At 37.0% G+C, this 23,002-nt stretch overlaps 1 protein-coding gene and 1 pseudogene across 15 annotated transcripts in view; both read left to right on the top strand.

Annotated features, from left to right (window-relative positions):
• Hdac9 (histone deacetylase 9) overlaps positions 1 to 6,352 on the top strand; it is a 604,989-nt gene extending 598,637 nt beyond the window's left edge. For 10 of the 15 annotated variants that reach the window (XM_023709815.1, XM_023709817.1, XM_023709816.1 and 7 more), the window contains one exon: positions 5,401 to 6,352. In XM_023709815.1, coding sequence (XP_023565583.1) covers positions 5,401 to 5,624 — 224 coding nt within the window. In that variant the 3' untranslated portion in view covers positions 5,625 to 6,352. The remainder of the gene's footprint in view (positions 1 to 5,400) is intronic. The other 5 variants (XM_023709811.1, XM_023709834.1, XM_023709835.1 and 2 more) reach the window with 1 other exon arrangement.
• A 14,981-nt stretch (positions 6,353 to 21,333) lies between these two features.
• LOC111815342 lies at positions 21,334 to 21,800 on the top strand (annotated as a pseudogene).
• Positions 21,801 to 23,002: the final 1,202 nt, after the last annotated feature.

Raw genomic sequence — 23,002 nt, forward strand, 5'->3', positions numbered from 1 at the left:
CATGACTCATCCACATGGCTGACACTGACAAAGGTTCTACAATCTGAGGTACAGGATCTCAGGATAAATCCTGAGGGGATTTCACTGACCTTATCAGACCAAAAAGCTACAACTCTTGTTGTATAAGACCATCATCTTAACAAGACACATAAGGGCTACATGACTATCCTCTCACCTGTAGTTCATGTCTTATACCTAACATTTCTTCCTCTTGATTTTGGTCTGCCTTTGAACAATGACCTTGTTTAGTCTTTTAAACTGAGGTCTACTCTACCTACAATAATAGGCATAGATCCAAAGATTGTTGCCTATGACACTTTCATGAACACCACTCAGAGCAAGTCAGAGGTCATATTAGAAACACTCTAGCATGCTTACTTATACCCTTTCCCAGCCAGTGTCACTCCCACCAAAAACCCTGGTATTAACACAATCCCATCACTTTGTCTGTTCTTTACTTTTATTTCAGTAGAATTATGCAGGACATACTGTTTGCTTGCTTGCTTGTTTTAGACAAGGTCTCACTATGTAGTCCAGGTTTCCCCTGGACTCAATGCTGGGATTACAGGCATATGCCACCACACCTGACTATACATACTGGTTTTTAATCTGGATTCTCCCATACTTCTAAGCATAATATTTTTGACATCTATGCAGGTCACTGGTAATCAGAATTCTGTTTATTTATATTTTCATTTATATGTCAGTGTATTTATATGTAATAATATTTTATCTATTTGTATATGGATGAATGTTTGGTTTATCTCCAATTTTGGGTTATTATGAAATGGGGTTATTATAAAAATGTTGTGATATTTTTATTATTGTGATATAAAGCACATAAATCTTGGCAATGTAACCATTTTAAAAGTGCAATAATGTCATACATACACGACTTGCTGTGCGACAGCTCCAGAGCTTCATCTGATAAAACTGAGGCTCTGTACCCACTGCACAGTTGCGCCTCCCTTCTACCTCCCCCTAGCCCAAAGCAACTCCCCTATTCTATTTTCAGCTTGTAGTTCGGAATACTGTGGAGCCCTTATGTAAGTGGAAACATGCAGGAGTCATCGTACTGGCTTAGCATAATGTCCCAAGAGTCATTCACATGTAGTATAGGATAAGATTTGCTTCTTTTAACAGTGGAATAATATTCCATTGTAAGAATATGCCACATTTTCTCTGTCCATTCAGCTTTCTGTGAATGTTTAGGTCCCTACACCTCTTGGTTATTGTGAATAGAACTGCATTATTTATGAGTGTACAAATGTGTCACCCATATTTTATATACATAGAGAGTGTGCCAAAAATGTATACACACTTCAGGAGAAAAAGAACTTGCATATATATTTTAATGCTAAATTTATTGAGATACCATGAGATTAATACAAATTACCTTTGGCCTCTACAGTTATAAGAGATGCTTCAAGTGGTGGCCATTGGCTTCTAGGCATTTATTACTATGACAAATTGCTGCTTAGGTAACTTTGGTCATTGAGATTGCTGCACATGCATTTTAAATTTTTTGTCCAAGGGGTGACAGTTTGGTGGGTTTTCTGTGATGTACAACATCCTCTAGAGTCCCCCATACAAGATAATATTATCTGTTGAAGAAACATTGTGCTATTTTCTTTTCCTGGAGTATATATACATTTTTTGGTGGTCTCTGTATATATATTCACATCCACACCAGGCTTTCTTTGTTGACACATACTTTCTGTCTCTTGGAATACTAATCTTGGCCTCTTCCTCCTCCCATCCACCCTAACTGACCTCACCCTTCTTTTCCACTTATGCTTTAGATCTCAGATTAAATATCACCTCTTAGGACATATTCACTGACCACCAACATCACAAATTAGATCAGGTCCCCCTTTCTCAGTTTATACCTTTTTGTGTCTCCTCTCTATCTCTGTACTCTTATGCATTGTTATGCACATTTGATTAACTTATTTTCCCTCTTAGGAGCTTATGAATAGCAGTAGCCCTGCCCTTTCAGCTTATATTAGTATTCAAATGTAGCCCTCTGCAAAGAGCAAGGATGCCAAGGCAGCTGGGGAGCCACAGAAGTGAGTAGGCAGGCTCGGGAGAGACATGGGCGTGGCAGCACTGGGAGGGAATTTAAGTATTACCATAGGAATGTGGGTTGCATCCTGTTTTCAATAATCAGCTATCAAAGCCAGACAACATAGGTTCTAGTTTCTAAAAGACAATGGCATGGTGGAGGGGCCCAGCATGCTTCTAATGAAATAGCCAAGAAATTCCTACAATTGTGATGAGGAAGCCAAGTAATGATAGGAGAAGAAATGTAGAGAAATAGCCATGAAACAATAATATAGCAGATAAGTTTCTAAAGAATATAGTTGGAAATTCCCAGAAGAGGAGAGAAAAAAAGCCAAAAGTAGTATGCTTAGGCTAGTATTTTACTAGTAGAGCGCTTTTCCTAGCATGTGTGAGGTCCTGAGTTAGATCCACATCCGGGGGAGGGGGGAATGTAGTAACTGGATGATGATAACATTAACTAAGAGAGGAAAAGAGAAGAGTTGATTTAAGATTAATTATAGAAATTTTATCTCTTAATTGTAGAAGAAATAAAAATGGAGAAAAGAAAGTATGACAAACTTGACTAAGTAATAAGTACAATCAGAAAATATGGAGGAATGCTCATTAAAAATTTGTAGCCAGTTGTATGTTAATAGGGTTCTCTGTGTGTATGTGAGCATGGGTATTTGCTTTGTATTTGTATATATCTTTATGATATGATCTTTCATATATATGTATTTCCAAATCGCACAGTCAGCTGTGGAGTTGTAAATGAAATAAAACATTTCTGCAATTTTTTTGTGCTTTACTAAAATTCTTGTCCTATTCTTAATTTAAATTACTTGTGAAGAGCTATAAAAAGGCATCCCCATGTATGTTATAAACATTTCAAGAAGTATTTATGGCATGTCTGGTATGTATTTGAAATAGTTGGAAAGGTAAACAAAAAAGGGAAGGTAGAAATGAGAAAAACTTAAAATATAATTCACAAAATACATAATGATGAAACTCTACTAAAATTAAGTACAAAAATCTTAGAGCAAAGTAAAAAGCAAAAAAAGAGGGTTACATATAGCATAATTATGAGAGGCTTTTGATGCTCTTTCATTATAGTTGTGTGGTTTGCTGAAAGAGGCAATGAAATGTCCAACCTCATTAGCAATCAAAGAAGTACAAATGTAAGCAGCAAGAAAATGTTGCTTTGCATATGTAAGATGGTAAACACTTGGTTAGAACATAAGGTCAGTGCAGGAGGCAAGTTCCATGAGGGCAGTGAGTTTTGTCTGTTTTATTCACTGGTGTGTTCCTAGTGCTTAAATCTAGACCAGGGAAAAGAGCACCCATCTGAAGAGCCAATGAAAGATGTAAACTGGATTATGCTTGCAGTATAGATGTGAACTTAGGCAGCCTCTCAGATATAGGTAGGTAAGTTATAGCAGCCATACAGGTTAAAATTTATCACCATTTAGTATACACAAAACATGATCTAGCGATCTTGAATGCACACTAGAGAGTATCTTCTCCTACAGTCATCAGAGTACATGCTCTAGGAAGCTTACTGCAGCTTTATTCATCATAAGTGGATAGAGTAAGAGTCAGGCCTTGTGTCCATAATTAAGGGAATGAATAGTTAAAATGTACTAAATCCTACTATTGTAATGCCATGCAGTAATTAATAGCTATGGAGTAGCTAAGCACATCTACCTGGATAGATTTAATAAATATACTGAGTGAGTGAATTAAAAAACTGAAATGACATGTGTGACAATAAAATTTATATAAAATAAAATATATACTCACAAAACAATAATACCTATCTTTAAAGAACATAAATCATGTATGCAGTGAATATTGGACTAGTTGCCTTTGAGGAAGAAAATACAAGAATTAAGTAACTAAAATGAGAGATATTAGTATAAACTAACAAATATTTAAAAAAATCACAGAACATGAAATTCTAATTAAAGGGGAAATACAAGAATTTCATTTCTATTTGGTGAATTCATTTTATTGCTAGCTATGAGCTTACTATCTCCACCCCACTGCTTGCTGGTGGACTGAAACTCAGAGATGTACAGTTGCATGTCTTTCCTTATCTGTCCTTTCCCATGCCTGTAGTTTCCTGAATCTGGGAGACCTAGGCATGGTCCATGGAAGAGTTAAGTGAGAGCCCCCACATGTCCAGAGCATTACTTTATTCTCTTGAAGCAGATGTTAAAGGGCTACATCTCATTAACCCACTTTCTAAGCGTTTATTTAATAATATGCAAATGTAGTCACCTAGAGAAGGATTAAACAAAGAGAACAGCACCTCCCCTGAGAGCTGGGGTAGATGTGTGTGGTAGACAGGAAAGGATGACTCCAAAGTCTTAGATAGCTAAAATCTGAAGGTGTCTGTTATCCGTGTATAGCTGGTTTTTGTTTGGTTGCTTTGTTTTCACCCTTGACCCTGTAAGGAACATCTTTTTCCTATGGCTTACACCTGAGAACCTTGGCTCTACAGCAGCGTAATCACAACACTAGCAGTGACAGCATTTGCGAATCACAGCACTCACCCAAACCCCAGTTTCCCAGCATCTGAAATCTCAGTAATCCAACTCCTCAGGACAATCCAACTACTTCATGTATTTGGATTTCTGCTACAATTTGTTCTTTTGACTAAGTTAAAAATCAGTCTAAAAGTTTGCTTAAAACACCCTCAAAGTGTTACTAAATTAAGGTTAAATCTCAAGTATAAATTTTCAAGCAATTAGTTTTGGTTTTTCCCAAGCAGAACACCCCACAGATGATACCGAATAAAAACTATTTACAAACTACCATAGTGCATTTCTTACAAAAATGTTGGGTCTGTAGGAGCGATTTGCTAATCAAATTCAGAATTTGATTTGAAATGCCTCCGGCAGGCAGCCAATCCAGTTATGAAAGAACAGAAGCAAAACCCAGAGGTCTGTGAGTCTCCTCCAGAAGCTTGCTGGGTCCTTTGCTCGCATTAGCAAACTGGTTCCATAGGAAATCGCTGCAATTGCTCTAAAATAAAATATTGCAGTTAATTTTTTCAATAAATTATTGGACTGTACTAGACACAAAACATGTACATTTTGGAATCTAGAGTTATAAAATATTCTGACATGTTTTAATATAAACAGGAACGTTTCCAATGATTGCTTGGATCTAAAATGTTTTTCCACTTGACATTTGTTTATACTTCCTAGGAAAGAAACTCTATTTATGGATAACTGAATAACACAAATAAACATCAGAGAGAGAGCTGAAAAATCAGCTTTGATTATGCATGAAAATCTACAATGTAATTGTGTGCTCCTATGCCGTTTTCTGATTGCCTGTTTATTTTTACAGAACTGCTGGTGAGCCCATGGAAGAGGAACCAGTCTTGTGAAGTGCCAAGTCTGCCCCGATACTTCCTGTGTGTGACATCATTGTGTATCCCCCGCCCCAGCACCCTCAGACAGGTCTTGTCTGCTGCCTGGGTGGTACAGATTCGGTGGAACATAAACACTGAGCACAAAATCCTGAACAGCAGCTTCACTTGTTCTTTGGAAAGACTTGAAAGGGCATTATAGATTCCTGAAACGTAACCGCTGTGATTCTAAAGTTACAGTAAACCACTATTGGAAGAAACTGCTCCCAGCGTGCTTTGTTATGCTAAGTGACCCACTCCCAGACACAGAGTATGAATTAGGATCATCCAGGACGGCATTAGATGCTGTTAATTTCAGAAGCTAAGACAGCCAGTGAAATTTTGGGCAAAACCCAAGACACTCATTCCTAACATTCTGATCAGTTTTTCATTGGGTAATTTTTGGTGAAATAGTCTTAAATTGTTTACAGGATTTGCTGTCAGCTATGAACAGATAGCAACTTCAGGCAGATGCTAGAGGGTTCTTTTGGTTTGGTTTGGTTTGGGTTTTGGTCTTTGTTTCAATGCCGGGTTTGACTCTACTGAGTAAGTTGTTCAAGATGGAGGACCTGGGCGTGGCTTTTTTCAGTGGATGAAACCACATTTTATCTCAAAGATCCAAACAAAAGGAGCCTCACACACTACAATTAATGGTGTACTGTTTGTGTCACCTTTATTTTGAGAAGAATCACTCTGCCTCTCTAACATCCCTTCCATGGTCTCAACTATTTGCAACTGCCTTGAATAATGAGGTCTCCCTCTGTCTCTGCCCGTCTCTGTCCTGACGACAGAAGCTCTGAACGTGTGTCCCAAGAGGATTGCAGTGTCTTTGCGAAGCACATAATTTTCAAAGATGGTCTTAATTTGTTCCACATCTACTCTAACCCTCACCTTTTTCTGCCCTCTTATGCTTTTTCTTTTCTTCTCTCTCTCTTTTTTTTTGGTCCTACTCTCCATTCTTCTTCCTGCTATCCATTATTTCTTCCTGTCAAAAAACTAAAGATTACTCCTATCTCTTCTCTTACTCAGGGGCTTTGAGTATTTAGTTTATTTTATTTACTTTCCAGGTGAACAGAGTTGATTTATCCAATTGTGTTCTTTTAGTTGTGAAGCTGTTGAGGCAAATATGGCTTAAACAATGTCACTGAATCTGTCTACATCTTTGAAACGTGTTAACGAAGGCACTGTTTATCTGAAGTGACCATGAAGTGAGGTAACCTAGAAGCTGTGTCTTCATGTGAAAACAGACACAAAATAACTCTGGCACATGTTACCTTAGTGGCAAAGATTAAAAATAAAGGCCATTTATTTTGGAAATTAGAAGCAGTTTAGCAAATATAAGCAAGTTATCTCCTACTTCTGAAAATTCCATTTCCATCTATAACTCAAGCACCTAAAGACACTAGGGCAGAATACCTAACATATTTAATATTTGACAATGCCTTTGAATGAGTTGATATTTCTCTTTTATATGTTTTTCCTAACTCAAAGGATATATTAAAGCCATAAGTGAAGATTGTCATGCTTTTATTCAGAAATCTGAAAGAACCTTAATTAAAACAAGGTTTTAGGGAAAGCCCTGATATGAAAGATATGGAACAATATGGTTTTAGTTAGAGAGGACTCTAACCTGTAAATCAAAGATGAAAGATTTCACTCAAGTAGAATTATATAACTGCCTTTTGTTATACAGTCAGGCCATATTTTTCACACATCGAGATTTTTCAGGATTAGCATTTTAATTTTAAAGACTTATTACATACATAAAAATGGCTAGGTACTTGGTTTAACATCTTAGAAATTTGAGACACCATTTGAAATAGGAAATCTGAAATGAAATGTAACTCAGAATTAGGTAAAAATCACTTTCATTGCACAAGGGTTCAGTCAATCTGGACTCAAATAGTAATGAATTCTTTGTAAAAATGCAGCTTCCTGATATTTTTAGAGGCATCCACGTCAAATATATTTATTAGCTTCTGTTATTTTGTACTAATTACTTGAAGAAATTTATATAAAGGAAATTAAATAGTGGAGACAGAGGCTTCAAAAAAGATCTCCCATCAAGAAAGAAAAATATATATCATATTTGAATTGGAAATATAATTGTGAAATTTAAAAATCTCCTGCATAATTTTAAAACCCTATCATTACTTTTCAGGGTTCCCAAATATTTTTTAGATGTTGGATAAGAAAATGAGAGGTAGACATACTAACATACCAATGTTTCCTTCAGCAGCTTACCCACATGTTAATTCAGAGGCTCTGATCTGATAAAGCCAAATCATGTGGACATTTTCGTGGTAGTGTAGATATAAAAACATGACATGCTGGTGCATCAATCACACAATCTTCCATGTGACGCAATACACAGTAAGCTGTACTTAGAATCATCAGAACACCCAGAAATGCACAAAAACAGCAGGAGGATTAGTCAGAGTTGAATGCAGTAGTAAGAACAGAATACCAGTACTTCTAATTATACTGTTACAAAAATCAAATATGGCCCTGAGAGACAGAATGGAGACATTTGAGAGTATCCACACTTGTTTTGAAATAGACCAGCACATTCCAAGTAGGCATTTTCACCTGCTATCATTTTCTTTACTTACATGATACTTTTTTATTGCTTACACTGGTTTCCAATGAGTGGCTAGTGGAAAGCTTTCCCATTAGGTATCTTATTGTGATCTATACTTTGAAGGATAAATAAATAGATCCTTTCATAGTCTTATGTTGAATAAATGAAATGATTTTTGAGAACTCTTCTAGTAAACAATGCTATGAGCTTATGTTTCATAATAGCTACAAAACAATCAAGTATTTAGTATAATTGGGAGCTTTACATTAAACCAAAAAACACAGTTTTATTAAGCAGTGAGCAAAACTGACCCCTAGTGAAACCAGAGGCTATCTTGTCATTGCTTAGTAAATAGGAAGAATATCTGAGATGAATATTTAACAAATTTACAATATCAGTAGTGGAGCTGGAAGTCCACTTCTGCAGAAAACATATGTATAAAATAGGAACTTAATAGTCACCAAATTACCATTAGCAAGCCTAGGAACAGAAATCTTCTCTAGCTGGAACTGCAACACTGTGTGATACTCCACTCACCTGAGTGCGGGGAAAGGGGGCATCTGTTCTTACAAAGACTCAGAAACTGCAGGACTAGCCTTGCCTAGCAGTTCAGTCCTATTTTATTTCTAGAGGTCAATCAGAAAAGCCTTGAGAATTTACTGGGCTCCTTTACAGACTCCATATGGAAGTAAAAGAGAATGATCTGGTGGAGTCTCCGGGGAGGTGACCCCTCTGCAGTCAGCATGTTTATGTTTATATTTATCCCAGCATTCATGTTAGAGTGATTTATTTAAACATTTTTACTATTTATCTTTTAAAAATTTGCTCTCAATTTGTCTCAGTGGAGATAAGTATTAAGATCTCATGACCCCCCACAAAATACAAGAATTTTTCTCTTAGAAGTGATTCTTTAAAAAAAAAAAAAAAAAAAGTGATTCTAAGCTTGAGATAACAACTTGGTCACGGAGACTGACGTTATGGTTTTACTGTTATCTCTTGCAACATTCTTTCCCTACTTCAGGAGTGAAATCACTTGCCTGCTTAGAAAATAAGAGCAGAAAGAAAGAAGTAGAAGACAACACACCTGTTAGACTATTTCTAGAAAGGGGACATTGTCACCTGCAAACAAAATGGAAACCAGATGATCCAGGCGAAGAAGTGAAGGCACTTTACTTGTCCTCAAAACTGACCCTCTGGATGGCAGTGATCACTATGGGATTTCTGTGCTTCCCAAGACCACAACTAGATTTTGGTCTCTAGCAGTATTTCATGCTACTTTCTGGCTTTTAATGGAAGCATTATGAAGTATTTCATCAATGCCATCATTAAAATTCTTAAGTGCCTATGTGCAGCTTACTTTTCTGGGTATATTTACATTGCAAATCATAGCCTTTGCTCCTTGACACTAACAGCTTGCTTCTGTCCCATCAAATGTCTCACACAGTAATGTGTGATTGTCATGTGGCTGGAGGAAGAAAATTTTAAAATAACATGGTACACACACAGAGTGTTGTAGAACTTGGTTTCTTTGAACCAGCTGCAATTCCATGAACCTATGACATTCCTGCCTGGTCTTCTGTGACGTGTTTAGCAACCACTGACTCAGTAGCAGCACGCTGGAAATAGCTGTGTAGGGCAAGCCTTTGGCTGTTGATCTGGGGCTGCTAGGCCTTGATCTTAATGATGGGGCATTAGAATTCAAACAATTTCTTAAACCATCTTAATTCTGCAACTGGAAAAGTTAGCAAATACATGGTGAACTCACTGAACAGTGCCAATCTTTCTAATCAATAATCTCCTTTCTTCCCTTTTCTGCTTCTTCTGCTGGCCTGTCAGTCCCAAATTACTATACCTAAGCAAGCAGAATGACTTCTGAAATCTTTATTTTTCTTAAGGAAAAACAACCTTCACAAATTCTCTTTTGAGACTCCACTGGTTACACTTTCTTTCATGCCATTTTATGTGAATGCTAATTGACCATCTTTATCCCCCTTTCCTCTCTTAGAGGAACCACCCGACTTTTTCTTTTTTCTGTATTTTAGCACAGGGCCTACAGGGTGTACAGGGTCTCACTACATAGATAGGACTCATAGTGCTCCTGTTTTTAGCCTCCCAATGACTGGGATTACAGGCACGCGCCATCATTCCTAGTTTCAATCGCCATCTCAGTGCACCCACAGACAGGGCGGGCACCGGCACACTGGGGATTGAACTCCAGCCACTGTACTCTGGCTAAGCAGATGCTATAGTCTGCTGAGCTATCAGGCCAGCCCTTCACATTTTTAAATCTATTTTTATCTTAAAACATCAACCACATTACTGAGCTGTTGGCTTATAGTTTCTGTTCAGAAATTATAAACAGAATTGTCTTTTCATTTCAAATACAGTTTTGCATCATTCTTAATAACTTCCCAACTGTGTTGTGTTAGTTATCGACTGCGGAATATTATTCATACACTTTCTTGTCCCTTAGAGGTCTGTGAGACAAACCCACAAACATGAACTCCCATCTGATAAACAAACAAAGAGGAAAGGAGAAATGTTTAAGTCAGTTTTAGTTTAGTAGTGACAGATTAGCAGAAATTGGAGTCTGTATTTCCTTGTTTGGGTCTTGGGCACATGAAATGCAAGTTACAGCATCCAGTATAATGGGGGTTAAATATTTTATGGGACCCGGTGGTCGTGTCCTTCAGCCTTCATTGTGTTGCTCATTCCTGTCAATGGCATGTTGTAACAGTTGATAGAGTGATTGCAGCAATATCTAGGTATTGGTTTCATTAACTTAAAATAGAATAGAAATTGAGGAAGGAAAAACATAAAGTATTAAGACCACTATACTCTGAAGAAGGATACTGCCTCCTGGGCGTAGGAAAATTGTTTTAAAATCTCCATATGCTCTTCCTAACCCGTAAGATTCTCAAACTCTTTCTGAATAAACAGTGTTGGCATTTATCTGCACAGTATCTGGTTGCTGTGGAATTGTGCTTGCAGTGGTCACTGGGCACACCAACTGTGATGGCGAAATGAGTAGCCATTTTGTAGATGACAAACTCGGCAGTTGGTGTCGCTTGAAAGCTTCTAACTTGCTACTTTAAATCAGATGGGCAGGTGAGACAGGAGTCAATATTTAGTACTTTTGTGACTAAACACTCCAGAACAGGCTTGGTGAGTATGAGCCAATAATACAGAGTTTCTGACTTAGTAAAATTAAGTCTCTTTTCTATTGTGGTCTGAGATCTGTTTCTGCAATAAGGTCAGTTTGTTGTCTTCTGTGCACCAGTGGTTTTGCCTTTAATTTTTTTTGGCTAGCATTTACCAAGATCTGTCATCCAGAACTTTTGAGAATCCATGTTGCCAAACTCCTTTTCTTAAATTGTGCTGCCAGTGGTGTTTTCCCAGATGTGCAAACTAATCATCTAATAAATGATTAATGCCTAATAACACTAATGTTGTTGGACATGCTCACGAATGTTCGCCTTCTTCCTGATCCCTTTTTTTCTTTGTATTTGAAAACACAATACTGCGTCCCAAATAATTGTTGATGTTGTTAATGTTTTAACTCTTCTTCAAAAAGAATGAAAGATGCCCTCTTGTCTTGTGTTTTCTACTGAATTAGATTTTCCTCTAGTCCTATGTGAATAAAGGCTATTTGAAATAAAAGTGTTCTTATTTTTCTACATCCTAGGAGTCTACCATTAGACTCTGAATACCAGATATTTGACAAGTATTTATTGGATAAAGGAATATTGTTATGAATTATTGTGACATAAACTACTCCATTTTCCACTGATGAAAAAATTTTCTTCCAAGTAAATCTGCATTATAATGAAGTGTAATTGCACAGAAAAAAGAAAAAGCCCATTAAAACAAAATGTAATGGTTGGGGGAAGAGTAATAGATAAAGCTGATAAAGCACATCCATGAGCCTGTGATTCTACTGAATGCTGTATCAGAATTCTAGTTAACCATTACAGAAGTCCTGCAGTACCTGTGTTATTACTCCCACTTACAGATGAGAACGCCAAGCATTAGAAGGGTTAACTCACTCGCTTACTCTCTCACTGTTACAGATAGTGCTATGGTTTAGGACTAAAACACTCTCTGTAAAAGTCTCATGCATTAAGCACAGGGCTTCATGGAAGCCAGACCAGCATGGACTGAGAACTCTCAAAATGTATGTCCCAATACATCCTCCTTAAAATTGGGTCAGGTATTTAGTTGTAGCAAGGAAAAGCTAAGACAGTGAGAGACTCGGTTCTCCTGTGCTATCTAGCTCAGAATCTACCCTCACTTCAAATGGTATCCCTATACATCAAAGATAGCATTCTAAGTATTTTTAACTGGAAAACTATAACTTTACAATAGTCTCTGCTAACCTTGAGATTTTGTTAAATCATTATGTAAAGTGGATCTGGTAATTGTGGGTAGGTTTGTACAGTAAATGCATGCTGCAAAAACAGTTCTTTCTTTCTCTATTTCAACATCTTTCTTTAATCTGTCCAAGAACCCTAAGATGTCTTTGAAACACACTCTAAAAACTCCTAAACACTTATTTTGTATTTTATAATGCCCTGCAATGTTTAACATTCTAAAATATAACTGTTTCCAATGGACAATGATTTGGTTTTCTTCTGAGAAAAAGATAGTAATATTTTTGTCTCATGGAAAGTAAACTTGAGAAGGATGAAACTTGGATGAATAGAATCAGTTTCAAATGTAAACACCTTCAGCTTAATCGGATTTCTCAAATGGCAAATGCCACTTCATGCTCCTTTTTTTTTTTCTTTCACATATCCATGGTGAAAAAAAGCAACTGAAACAGTTGAATATAAGTATAAAATAAGAATTACAATGGTCTTTTAAAAGAATATGGTGTAATTGAAAATAGAACTTTTTAAAAAATGCATTTCATTGCTTAACACTTTGGTGGTGCTGTCGTGTTGCTGAACTCGAAGCATTTCCAAACATTGTACTTAGCCCTGAGTGTTACAGTATCAACAGGGTGAACAAATGTTTTTGATTCTCCCTGCTGACTATAACTACAGTGGTCCCTCATTTATCGCGGAGGTTACACTCCAGATACTCCCGCGATAAGTGAAAGTCAGCGAAGTAGCAACCTTACATTTCAGTATTTATATATATTTTAAGGCTTTATAAACCCTTCCCACACTGTTATAAACCTTTTCCACTTTAAAAAAGACTTATAATGTTCTTAACCATTTTCTAAACTCTTAAACCTACATGATGTTAATAACATACATACATCTATTATGGTATTGCAAAATCCTGAGACGTAGCAGAAAATTCGTGATGATTTTAATTAATATTTTTAGAAACCCAGGAAGCAGTGAGTCCACAAAAGTTGAACTGCAAAATAGTGAGAGACTACTGTAGTACATTTAAAACATTATATAATCCCATATATGTATTCTCCAAAAATTAATTTTTCAAAAACCATAAATTTTAAAACTTAAAGAGATGATAAAGTAAATTAATTTAATGATGTGAGAAAAAGATAATCTTTTAATCATAAGTCAATTATATGTATTTATTTATTTATTTTTATGTATTTAGTATAGGGTCCATAGGGTCTTACTACGTAGATTGGACTTGTAGTGATTCTCCTGTTTTCAGCCCCCCAAGAGCTGGGATTACAAGTGCGCACCACAATGCCCAATCTCAATCACAGTCTCAGTGTGCCCTGGGGGTGGGGCTGGCACGGCAGGTGGGAGATTGAACCTGGCCACTTCATTCTGCCTAAGCAGGTGCTTTAATCCACTGAGCTATTTGGCCACCCCTAAGTCAATTATATTTATGAAGATTTATTCCAAAATAAATATAAAGATCTTATGTCCATGTAAAAGGATGTCATTTCTTTGAAGAATACATGTTTTCTTGCACTATTTTTTCTTCAGCTAAACATGTTATTTTATTTATTCTTAAAATAAAAATATTAATAATTATTTAATATTCACAATGTACTCCAATTTAAATCTCATAAATAACATCTGTGGGGGGTAATTTAATAAGGGAATAAATTGAGACTTTCAGACCAGAACAAAATCCATCTTCTTTTTAAATTTTCAAAATTCAATTGACATAAACAGTGTATATATTTACAGGGTATCACACAATATTTTGGTACACATAGAAGCACCATGTAAATCATGGTAAGCAGGTCTATCTCCACAGATATATTCCTTTATGATTAACACACTTGAAATCCTTCCTGTGTCTGTTTTCAAAATGTACCATAGACTATCATTATCTACAGTCGCCCTATGAGCAACATTAGAACCCCACAAATTATCCCATCTAAATGCAACTTACTGTCAATCAGCCAACCTTTTTTAGACCTTTCTCCCCTACCCCTTAGGCACTGATCACCACTATTTTACACGGACCTTCTCTGGGATAACCATTTTTAGGTTTCACGTATTAATCAGATCAGATGTTTTTCTGTTCTTTTTTTTTTTTTTTTCATTTAAGATGATGTTTTCCATTCTCATCCACTTTGTTACAAGTGACAGGATTTCACTCTTTTCATGGTCAAATAGGATTATGTTGTTGATATTTAGTTGTGGTTTGTTTGTTTGTTTGTTTGTTTGTTTTTTTGGTGGAACCGGGGATTGAACTCAGGGCCTTGAGCTTGTCAGGCAAGCACTTATTCTACTGAGCTATCTCCTGGCCCTGATATTTAGTACTTTTCTGTAGCCACTCATCAGTTGATGAAAACTTGGGTTATTGGCCTATCTTGGTTATTTTGAATAATGTTAAAATGAAAATGGGAATTAAAATCACAAATATAAGTATAGATTTCACAATTCTTAGTAGAAACATTTTCTTTGTTCAATGTCCCCAAAGGAAAAACCAACTTCCTATGGCCATCCCACTGTCATTTGATAGATGGTTTTCATGTCTACCCTACCACTTAGAGGGCAGCCATTCAAGACTGAGTTGGCCAAGCACATGTTTGATAGGGTGGTCTCTCATTTCTAATCCTCTGCCTTAAGAAGTCCCAAGTGTTTATTTTTCTCCTGGGTCTGAACAGCTAGTAAAACACAAGCCCTGAGGTTACACTTGCACTGACAACCGATCACAATCCAGCACAAGCCAGTGTCTGCAACAGCCTGCCCACTTGCCACTCTGTGTTCCAGGGACTGTTTGCTTCCTAGCAGTGGAGGTTTCTTAGCTTTGGTACTTACAGGTATATATTTGAAAGCAAAGGCCAGACATCTGCATTTGAATTTTACAGCAGGTGTGTTGCAGTATGTTTTATTTTTTCACACAGACAATATTGAAAGCAGTTTCAGGATGCTGCTATGAAAAGAGAAAATGGAATACCTGGACTTCTGGTGGTCTGTGAATTCCCCCTATGCACGAAATTGACAGTTGAGCTAGTGAAGCTGCTATCATTCTATTATTTAAGGGAACTCCACCCTCTGAGTAATGAGCAGCCTGAGCCACAAGTTTTTTTTTAATATAAATTCAAAGTGATTATTAGTGTTTTCAGCTTCCCGTAAGAGAGAAACCAGAAGTTAGAAATGCACAGACCATCTGCAGAAGTCTGGCTACTCCTAATTATTGAACATGTTTTGTGCTCTCTGAAAATTACCTCTGACAATGGCGGGCTGCTAGTTCTATCTTTGGGGGGGGGGAGTGTGCTTCATCTTGCTGTTGGCAGCAAATGAAAACAGGAAGGAACAGTAGAGGATATGGCTCGTCTGAAACTCAGAAAAGAGGCTAGGGTTACACGGGCATCGTTTTCTTCTCTCTCCAAGTCTGATAGGAAAATAGATACCCATTACACGCTGGAGAGTGAAAGATATGGCTAGTGCTTGGCAGGAATATACAATGCTGAAGTTTCGTTTCTTCGCTTTCTAATACATATTGTGATCGTGTTAAAGTTCAAGCTCCACATTCTTTTTCTGGTGAAAAAAAAAGTTTAATAAATAAGCTATATGTTCTTGTAGCTGCAAAATGGCATTGATCTCCCCCTCATGTTAGCTCCCTCTTTTTGGATTCTGGATACATTGTGTCGATATCTTTCTGACTAAAAGCATTCATTGAAAATAAGAGGAATCATTGCTGTGGGACAAAAACATTTTCCCTCAAAAAAGAATGTACAAGCATACAAAAAAAGATGTGGGATTTTTATGAATCATATCCTGTAATGTTTTTCACTTTTTTTCCAGTTACCTCCTTCTCAGAACAGAATCCAAGAAAACCAAAGAAAACTATTTGTTCTGTGTGCAAAAATTTTGCCAAATTGAATTACATAATTCATCTAGGAGATTTGATGAGTTCCTGGATATAATCTGCAAATTTGCATTTTGGGCACAAGGAAATAATGCATTTGTTATATATGAAAAATACAGTGTTTGTTACAAAACCATATTTTGTAGTTGCTCAAGAATGTTTTGTATACTTGTCTAGTACATATACTTAGGCAGAGAACTTGGCTATTTACCCTGTACACTTCAGCATCTTTGACTGTGACTGTTGTGGTCTGTGGAGGGAATTCATGAATTGCTAGAATGACACATATCTATTAAAATGCAATATTAAAATACTAATTAAATATTTTAATTAAACATATGGCCAACTTTCAAAACTTCCAGGTGAAAGGATTAGCCTTACACTACTGGACCATACTAAGAATCACTGTATATTATCCCGTTTGACATCAGAAGAGGTACTCTAGGAGCTTGTTCCTTGCAAATATGTTAACTAAAGAACAAAAGATAGATCAAAACAACTTTACAGGAGCTCTGTCATTCAGTTATTATAAACCACATGGATGCTGCAAAAGGAAAAAAAGCCACGTTCAAATAGTCAATGTTTTAATCTGTTCAGCTGCTATTACAAAATGCCTTAAATTGGGTGGATTAAACAGTAGACATTTATTTATCACAGTAGGAGAGCTAGGAAGTTTGTAATTAAATTGCCAGTATGATTTAATTGTGGTGAGGGATCTCTTCCTCTTTTGCAAATGGCTACCTGTTGGGAAGGAAGGAAGGAAGACAGCAAGCCCTGATGCCTCTTCCTTTCTCAAAAGAACATTAAGTTGGGATGCAAACTTCAGTCCATACCATGGACCAATTCTTTGTTCTCTCTCTACGGCTAGAAATAAGGAGGAAATTTGTTTGCAAAGCTCTGAACTGTCTGTAGTCAGGCAAAAGGATTGTGTCTGTCTCATCTACCTCAGACCTCAGGCAAGAAATGGAAACATGGAATCCCAAGCTTGAAGCCTTGAATAATAGTAGTGGGCATCATGGCTTATGAAAACTGTAGGAGGACTGTACACTCGCAGATACTCAGGAACCAGAGCCTGACTGTGAACAAAGAAACACAGCAGAATATCTAGGCCCCAAGAAAGGTGGAAGTGACCAGGAAATTAAGATATTCAAAAGCAACCAGGAGAAACAAGAGTGGGGAGAAGGCACACTCAGAAGTCAAAACAGAACACATGTCTAGGAAAGACCTGAAAAGTCCTTGTTACGGTTTGTGCCTGGATGTCCCCTAAAGCCTCATGCAGTCACAGGGCAGCTGATTCTAGAGTTTATGACTGATTCATCGTCCAATTCTGGGACTATGGGTTGAGTGCTACACGCGTACTATGCTGGGAAGCTTCTAAACAACATAAGGGACAGAAAGAGTCCTCTCTCTTTTTGCTCTCTCCTCTTTTTGTTCTTGCTTTCACTGTGTTGCACTGCCATGTATTGTTGCCCCTCTGCTGTGCCAGCCTGCCTTGGAGCCATCTGATTATAGATTGAAACCTGTGAGTTTAAATATTTTGTCTCGGCAATGAGAACAAAGTAACCAGGACAGACCTTAAGCTTTCAGCCCAAGCTAATCACGACTATCAGGATTATTTTCTAATCAGGACATGGACTTTTACACTAGACTTCAAGGACTCAGAGATGTGACTATTTTTTCCAAAGGTCTAATAGTCAACAAAAGATCACGTCTTATAAAAAATACAAAAAATACAGAAAAGAAAAATAAATCTTCAGAATCAGCTTGAAAAAACATATATCAGGACCCTAGGCAAGGACTAAAACAACTATCTTAAATATGCTTAAGGAGTCAAGGAGAACCGTAGATGAGGACACAGAAGATTGCAAGCTGAAACCCCATAGAAGAAATGTTGGTACACAACATTTGAGCAAAATAAAATATCAGCAAAGGGGTATGGTTTATTTCAAAAATAAATAAATAAAACACTTGTCAAAGGGAGAAGTTAATAAGTGAAAAGTCTATTAGAGGGTTCAATGAGATAACAGAAAAATGAATTTGCAAATTTAATGATAGGTCATCTGAAAGTATAAGTCAGAAGAATAAAAAGAAACACATGAACAAAAGTGAACAGAGCCAAAAGACTCCTGAGATATGCACTGCTGTGAGTCATAGAAGCAAAAGAGAGGAGGGCATAGAGAGATTGCATGAAGATATTACAGCTGAAACAGCTAGCCTCATATTTGAGGAAGGACTGTGATATAAACATCCAAATTCATGTAGAATAAATGCAAAGTACTGACACGGACACATGTTATATTCAGGTTTCCTAAAGATAAAGAAAAAGGGAGGATCTTGAGGACAGCTAGAGAAAGACAGTACCCACTGTGTACAAGATCTTCCCAGGAAGGCTCAGCAGACCAGAGGTAGGAGAACGGTGTATTTCAAGTGCTGGAAGGAAAATGCATTTTCACAGGAGATCTTCCATGTGTCAAAACTATCCTTGAAAACTGAGGAAGAAGGGCCAGCCAAATGGCTCAGGGGATTAAAGTTCCTGCAATCAGGCGCAGGGACCTGTGGTTCGATCCCAGGGCCTGTGGTGCTGACCCTACCCCTGGGGGAGCTCTGAGACAGCAGTTAAGACTGGGCGAGGTGGTGCACGCCTGTAATCCCAGCCACTGGGAGGCTGAAAACAGGAGGATCACTACAAGTTCAACCTAGTTGTGAGACCCTCAACACCCTGTCGACCCTTCCTTAAAATACATAAATAAATAAATAAATAAATAAATAAAAATAAAAAAGAAGAAGAAGAAAACTGAGGAAGAATATATGGCACAGCTGAATGAAAGCTAAACCTGCCACACAATGAACTCTACAAACAGTTGTTCAAAGTTAAATGAAATAAGATAATAACTCAAGACTATATGAAAATATAAATTCTCTGGTAAAGATAATTATATGGATAACATATGAAAGAGTGAAAGAGTGATTTTTGCTTTGTAACTACTCTTATTTTCTATAGATTTAAAAGACAAGCATAAAAGTAAATCTATGATAGGGCTGGCCAAATAGCTCAGCAGATTAAAGTCCCTGCTTAGGCAGACACAGAGGCCAAGGTTTGATCCCCAGCATGCCATGCCAACCCCGCCCTCAGGGCACACTGAGGTGGCGATTGAGAATGGGCACGGTGGCGTGTGCCTGTAATCCCAGCTCTTGGGAGGCTGAACACAGGCAGATCACTACAAGTCCAATCTATATAGTGAGACCCTGTAGATCCTGTCCTAAAATTAACAAAAAAGTAAATCTATGATAAAAGTTTCAAAATGTAGAGATGCAATTTAATGCATTAATAGTGTCAAGGAGAAGAAATTTCTCAAGTTGAGAAGCAATTGTTTTGCATGTGCTTGAAGTTAAGTTGGTACTACTTTAGTATTGCTTTTTATTATCTTTGTTGTTATACTTGATCCACATGGTAACTATGAGGAAAGTATTTATAGAATAAAATCATCAGAAAATGAAAAAGGATTAAAAGTTGTCACTGTGAAAAATATTAGCTAAACACAAGACCTTGTTAGATGAATAGAGCAGTAAAACAATTAACACATGCAAGAGACAAACTCCCAAGAGCATGCTTTGTTATCATCAGCAATCACATTAACAGAAAATGGTTAAACTTCTCAATCAGAAAACAAGAGTGAAAAGAATAGATTTGAAAAATAGAATCTAATTAATTGTACACTATATGTACATGCAAGAGACATACTTTACGATCAAAGAGACATTGAAAATGAAAGAAGAGAATAGCCCATGGGAATAGCAATGAAAATAGAACATAGGGGCATACTCACACCATTCATATCAGATATCTTGTGGTTTGTGTGTAGTTGTCCCCCCAAAGCCTCATGCCATCATGGGGCAGACTTCTAGAGTTTGTGATTAATTCTTGCTCCATTACACAACAAAATGTGAATGCATTTAATGTATATCAACTGTATGCTCAAAATTATTAAATTGTTAAATTTTATATGATGTACACTTTAAATCACAATTATAATTTTTTGTTAAAACTTCTGAAAAAAATTAAAATTGGAAAACTCAAAGCGAATGAAAAGCTGTGGGTGAGAAAATTCCAAGTTCATATTTGTTGGCAGCAAATAGGTTGTCAATATAATTCCCACTTAACTGCTTCCATGTGAATTTACTGTCCTATTATAACATGAAGAGTTCAGAAAGTGATACTGCACATACTATATTTCTAGTAATGTAAAATGCCTTTAGTGTAACTGTTGCACCAAACATCATAAGAACCTTCATAAGTGATTCTGAGAACACGACTAAAGCAAAAATTCTTAAAGCAGTGTATTTGTTGGGTAGGATGAGACTTACAAGATCTGGATTCTATTTTGGATGTGGCATTACTGTTTAAGCCTTTTTCTTTCCCTCTTTATTTCCCTGGCTGCAGTTCCCACATTAGGGATCATAACTCTTAATCTTGAGATTATGGGAATGAGTACTACTCGCAGTCTGGGGCAGGTAGCCTGAATGCAACTTAAGGGAGGCAGACTTGTTCTCTGTTGCCATTGTGCATCCTTTTGCTCTCTGCTCTTTGCTGCCACCATGAAAGGTTGCTCTCTGCCATGTGTCCATCTGCCTTGGAGACAGCCAAGTATGGACTGAAACCTCCTCCAATAACTTTGAGCTAAATAATTCCTTCATTTTGGGTGTACGGTATTTGTCCCACCAATAAGAGAAGAGTAACCAAGACAAGACAAAACAGAATTTAAGTAAAAAACTGTGACAACTCATCCTATGATCTCCTATTGGATAGATATTATCTAAGGACTATAACTGGTAATCTTACTGACTGGTTAGAGTTCTATGCTACCTGAAACCTGCCTCACCTCATGACTTTTCTCAATAAAACACACTTCAGAAGCAGGCTTGATAGGTGACCCATTTTCTAGGTGCCCTTCTGTCCCTCTTAGGCAAAAGCTTTCTTTCTCTCAATAAATTCTTTTTACTCTTACAAAAAACTAAGGGCCTTTTTACCAAGATGGCACTGAAAGCAAAGAAGGAAGCCCCTGCCCCTCCCAAAGCTGAAGCCAGAGCAAAAGCTTTTAAAGCCAAGAAGGCCAGGCTGAAAGACATCCACAGCCACAAAAAGAAGAAGATACGAAGGTCACCCACCTTCCACTTCCCCAAGACACTGAAGCTCTGGAAGCAGCCCAAATGCCCTCAGAAGAGCACCCCCAGGAGAAGCAAGCTTGACCACTATGCCATCATCAAGTTCCCCCACCACAGAGTCAGCCATGAAGAAGGTTGAGGACAAAAACACACTCGTGTTCATTGCAGATGTCAAAGCCAATAAGCACGAAATCAAACGAGCTGTAAAGAAGCTCTATGACATCCATGTTGCCAAGGTCAATACTCTAGTCAAGCCTGATGGAGAGAAGAAGGCATGTTCGACTGGCTCCTGATTATGATGCACTGGATGTTGCCAACAAAATCAAGACCATCTAAACTGAGTCAGCTGGCTAATTCTAAATATATACTTTTTTCCCCAGTTTTAAAAAAAAAAAAAAAGCAAAAACAAAAACAGGAAAACAACTGTGACAAGGCCTAAGAGAGAAAATTATATAGTAATAAAAGGGTCAATTCAACAGGAAGATACAATAATTATCAGTATTTAGACACACAATATGAAAGCTCCTAAACATATAAAACAAACATTGAAGCAACTAAAGAGAGAAATAGCAATACAATAATAGTGGGACACTGCGATATCTCATTTCAATAATTATTAGCAAGACAAGTAGATGAAAAATCGTGAACTTGAATAATGCTTCTGACCTAATGAACCTAACATACAGATACAAAATGTTCCATGTAACAGTGGCAGGGCACATAATTCCTCTCAAGCATATATGGAAAATTCTCTGGGATAGATTTCATATTAGGTCACAAGTCTTGACAAATACAAGAAAATTAAAAATTAAAATTATCAAGTGTCTTTCCTGATCACAATAAAATAAAACTGGGAATCAGAAACTCAAAGAAAACTTGAAAATTCACAGAAACTGTGAATAGACACTTCAACAACCACTGGATCGAACAACAAAATCTTAGTGAAGATATTTAAGTGACTTGAGATAAAAGAAAATGAAAATATAACACATGAAAATTTATAAAATACAATAAAATTAGTGTTGAGAGAGACATCGATACCTTTACTTCCTTACATTAAAAGAGAAAAAAATGTTCTCAAATAGATAAAACAAGTTTACAGATTTAGTCAAGAATTTAGGACCAGGAAGCTAGCTCAGCAGTCTAAGCATCTGCCTGGCAAGAGCAAGGACCTGGGTTTGATCCTGGTACCATATGAAATGCTGGCCCTGTGCCATGCCAGCCATTGAAACTGGGCACAGTGGTGAATGCCTCTAATCCCAGTGCTAGGGAGGCTAAGACAGGAGATCACTGAGTCCAAGCTGCATAGTGAGTAAAAAATTTTCACACCAACACTAGAAAGATCTCCAAAATGAGAGGCAAAGTATTACCTTGTGATTTGATTAATATTTTTTCACCTAGCAGACATTGTATTATCTTTCTTTACTACTTATTGGCATCAAATTGAAAATATTCAGTAGAAAACAATAATTCCATATACCCATGTATTTCAATAGGAACAAAAGGATCTGCAGATTAATGAGGGATTTCTTTCAAAG

The sequence above is a fragment of the Octodon degus genome, unplaced genomic scaffold, assembly GCF_000260255.1.
Source record: "Octodon degus isolate 3935 unplaced genomic scaffold, OctDeg1.0 scaffold00015, whole genome shotgun sequence".
Taxonomy (NCBI): Eukaryota; Metazoa; Chordata; class Mammalia; order Rodentia; family Octodontidae; genus Octodon; species Octodon degus.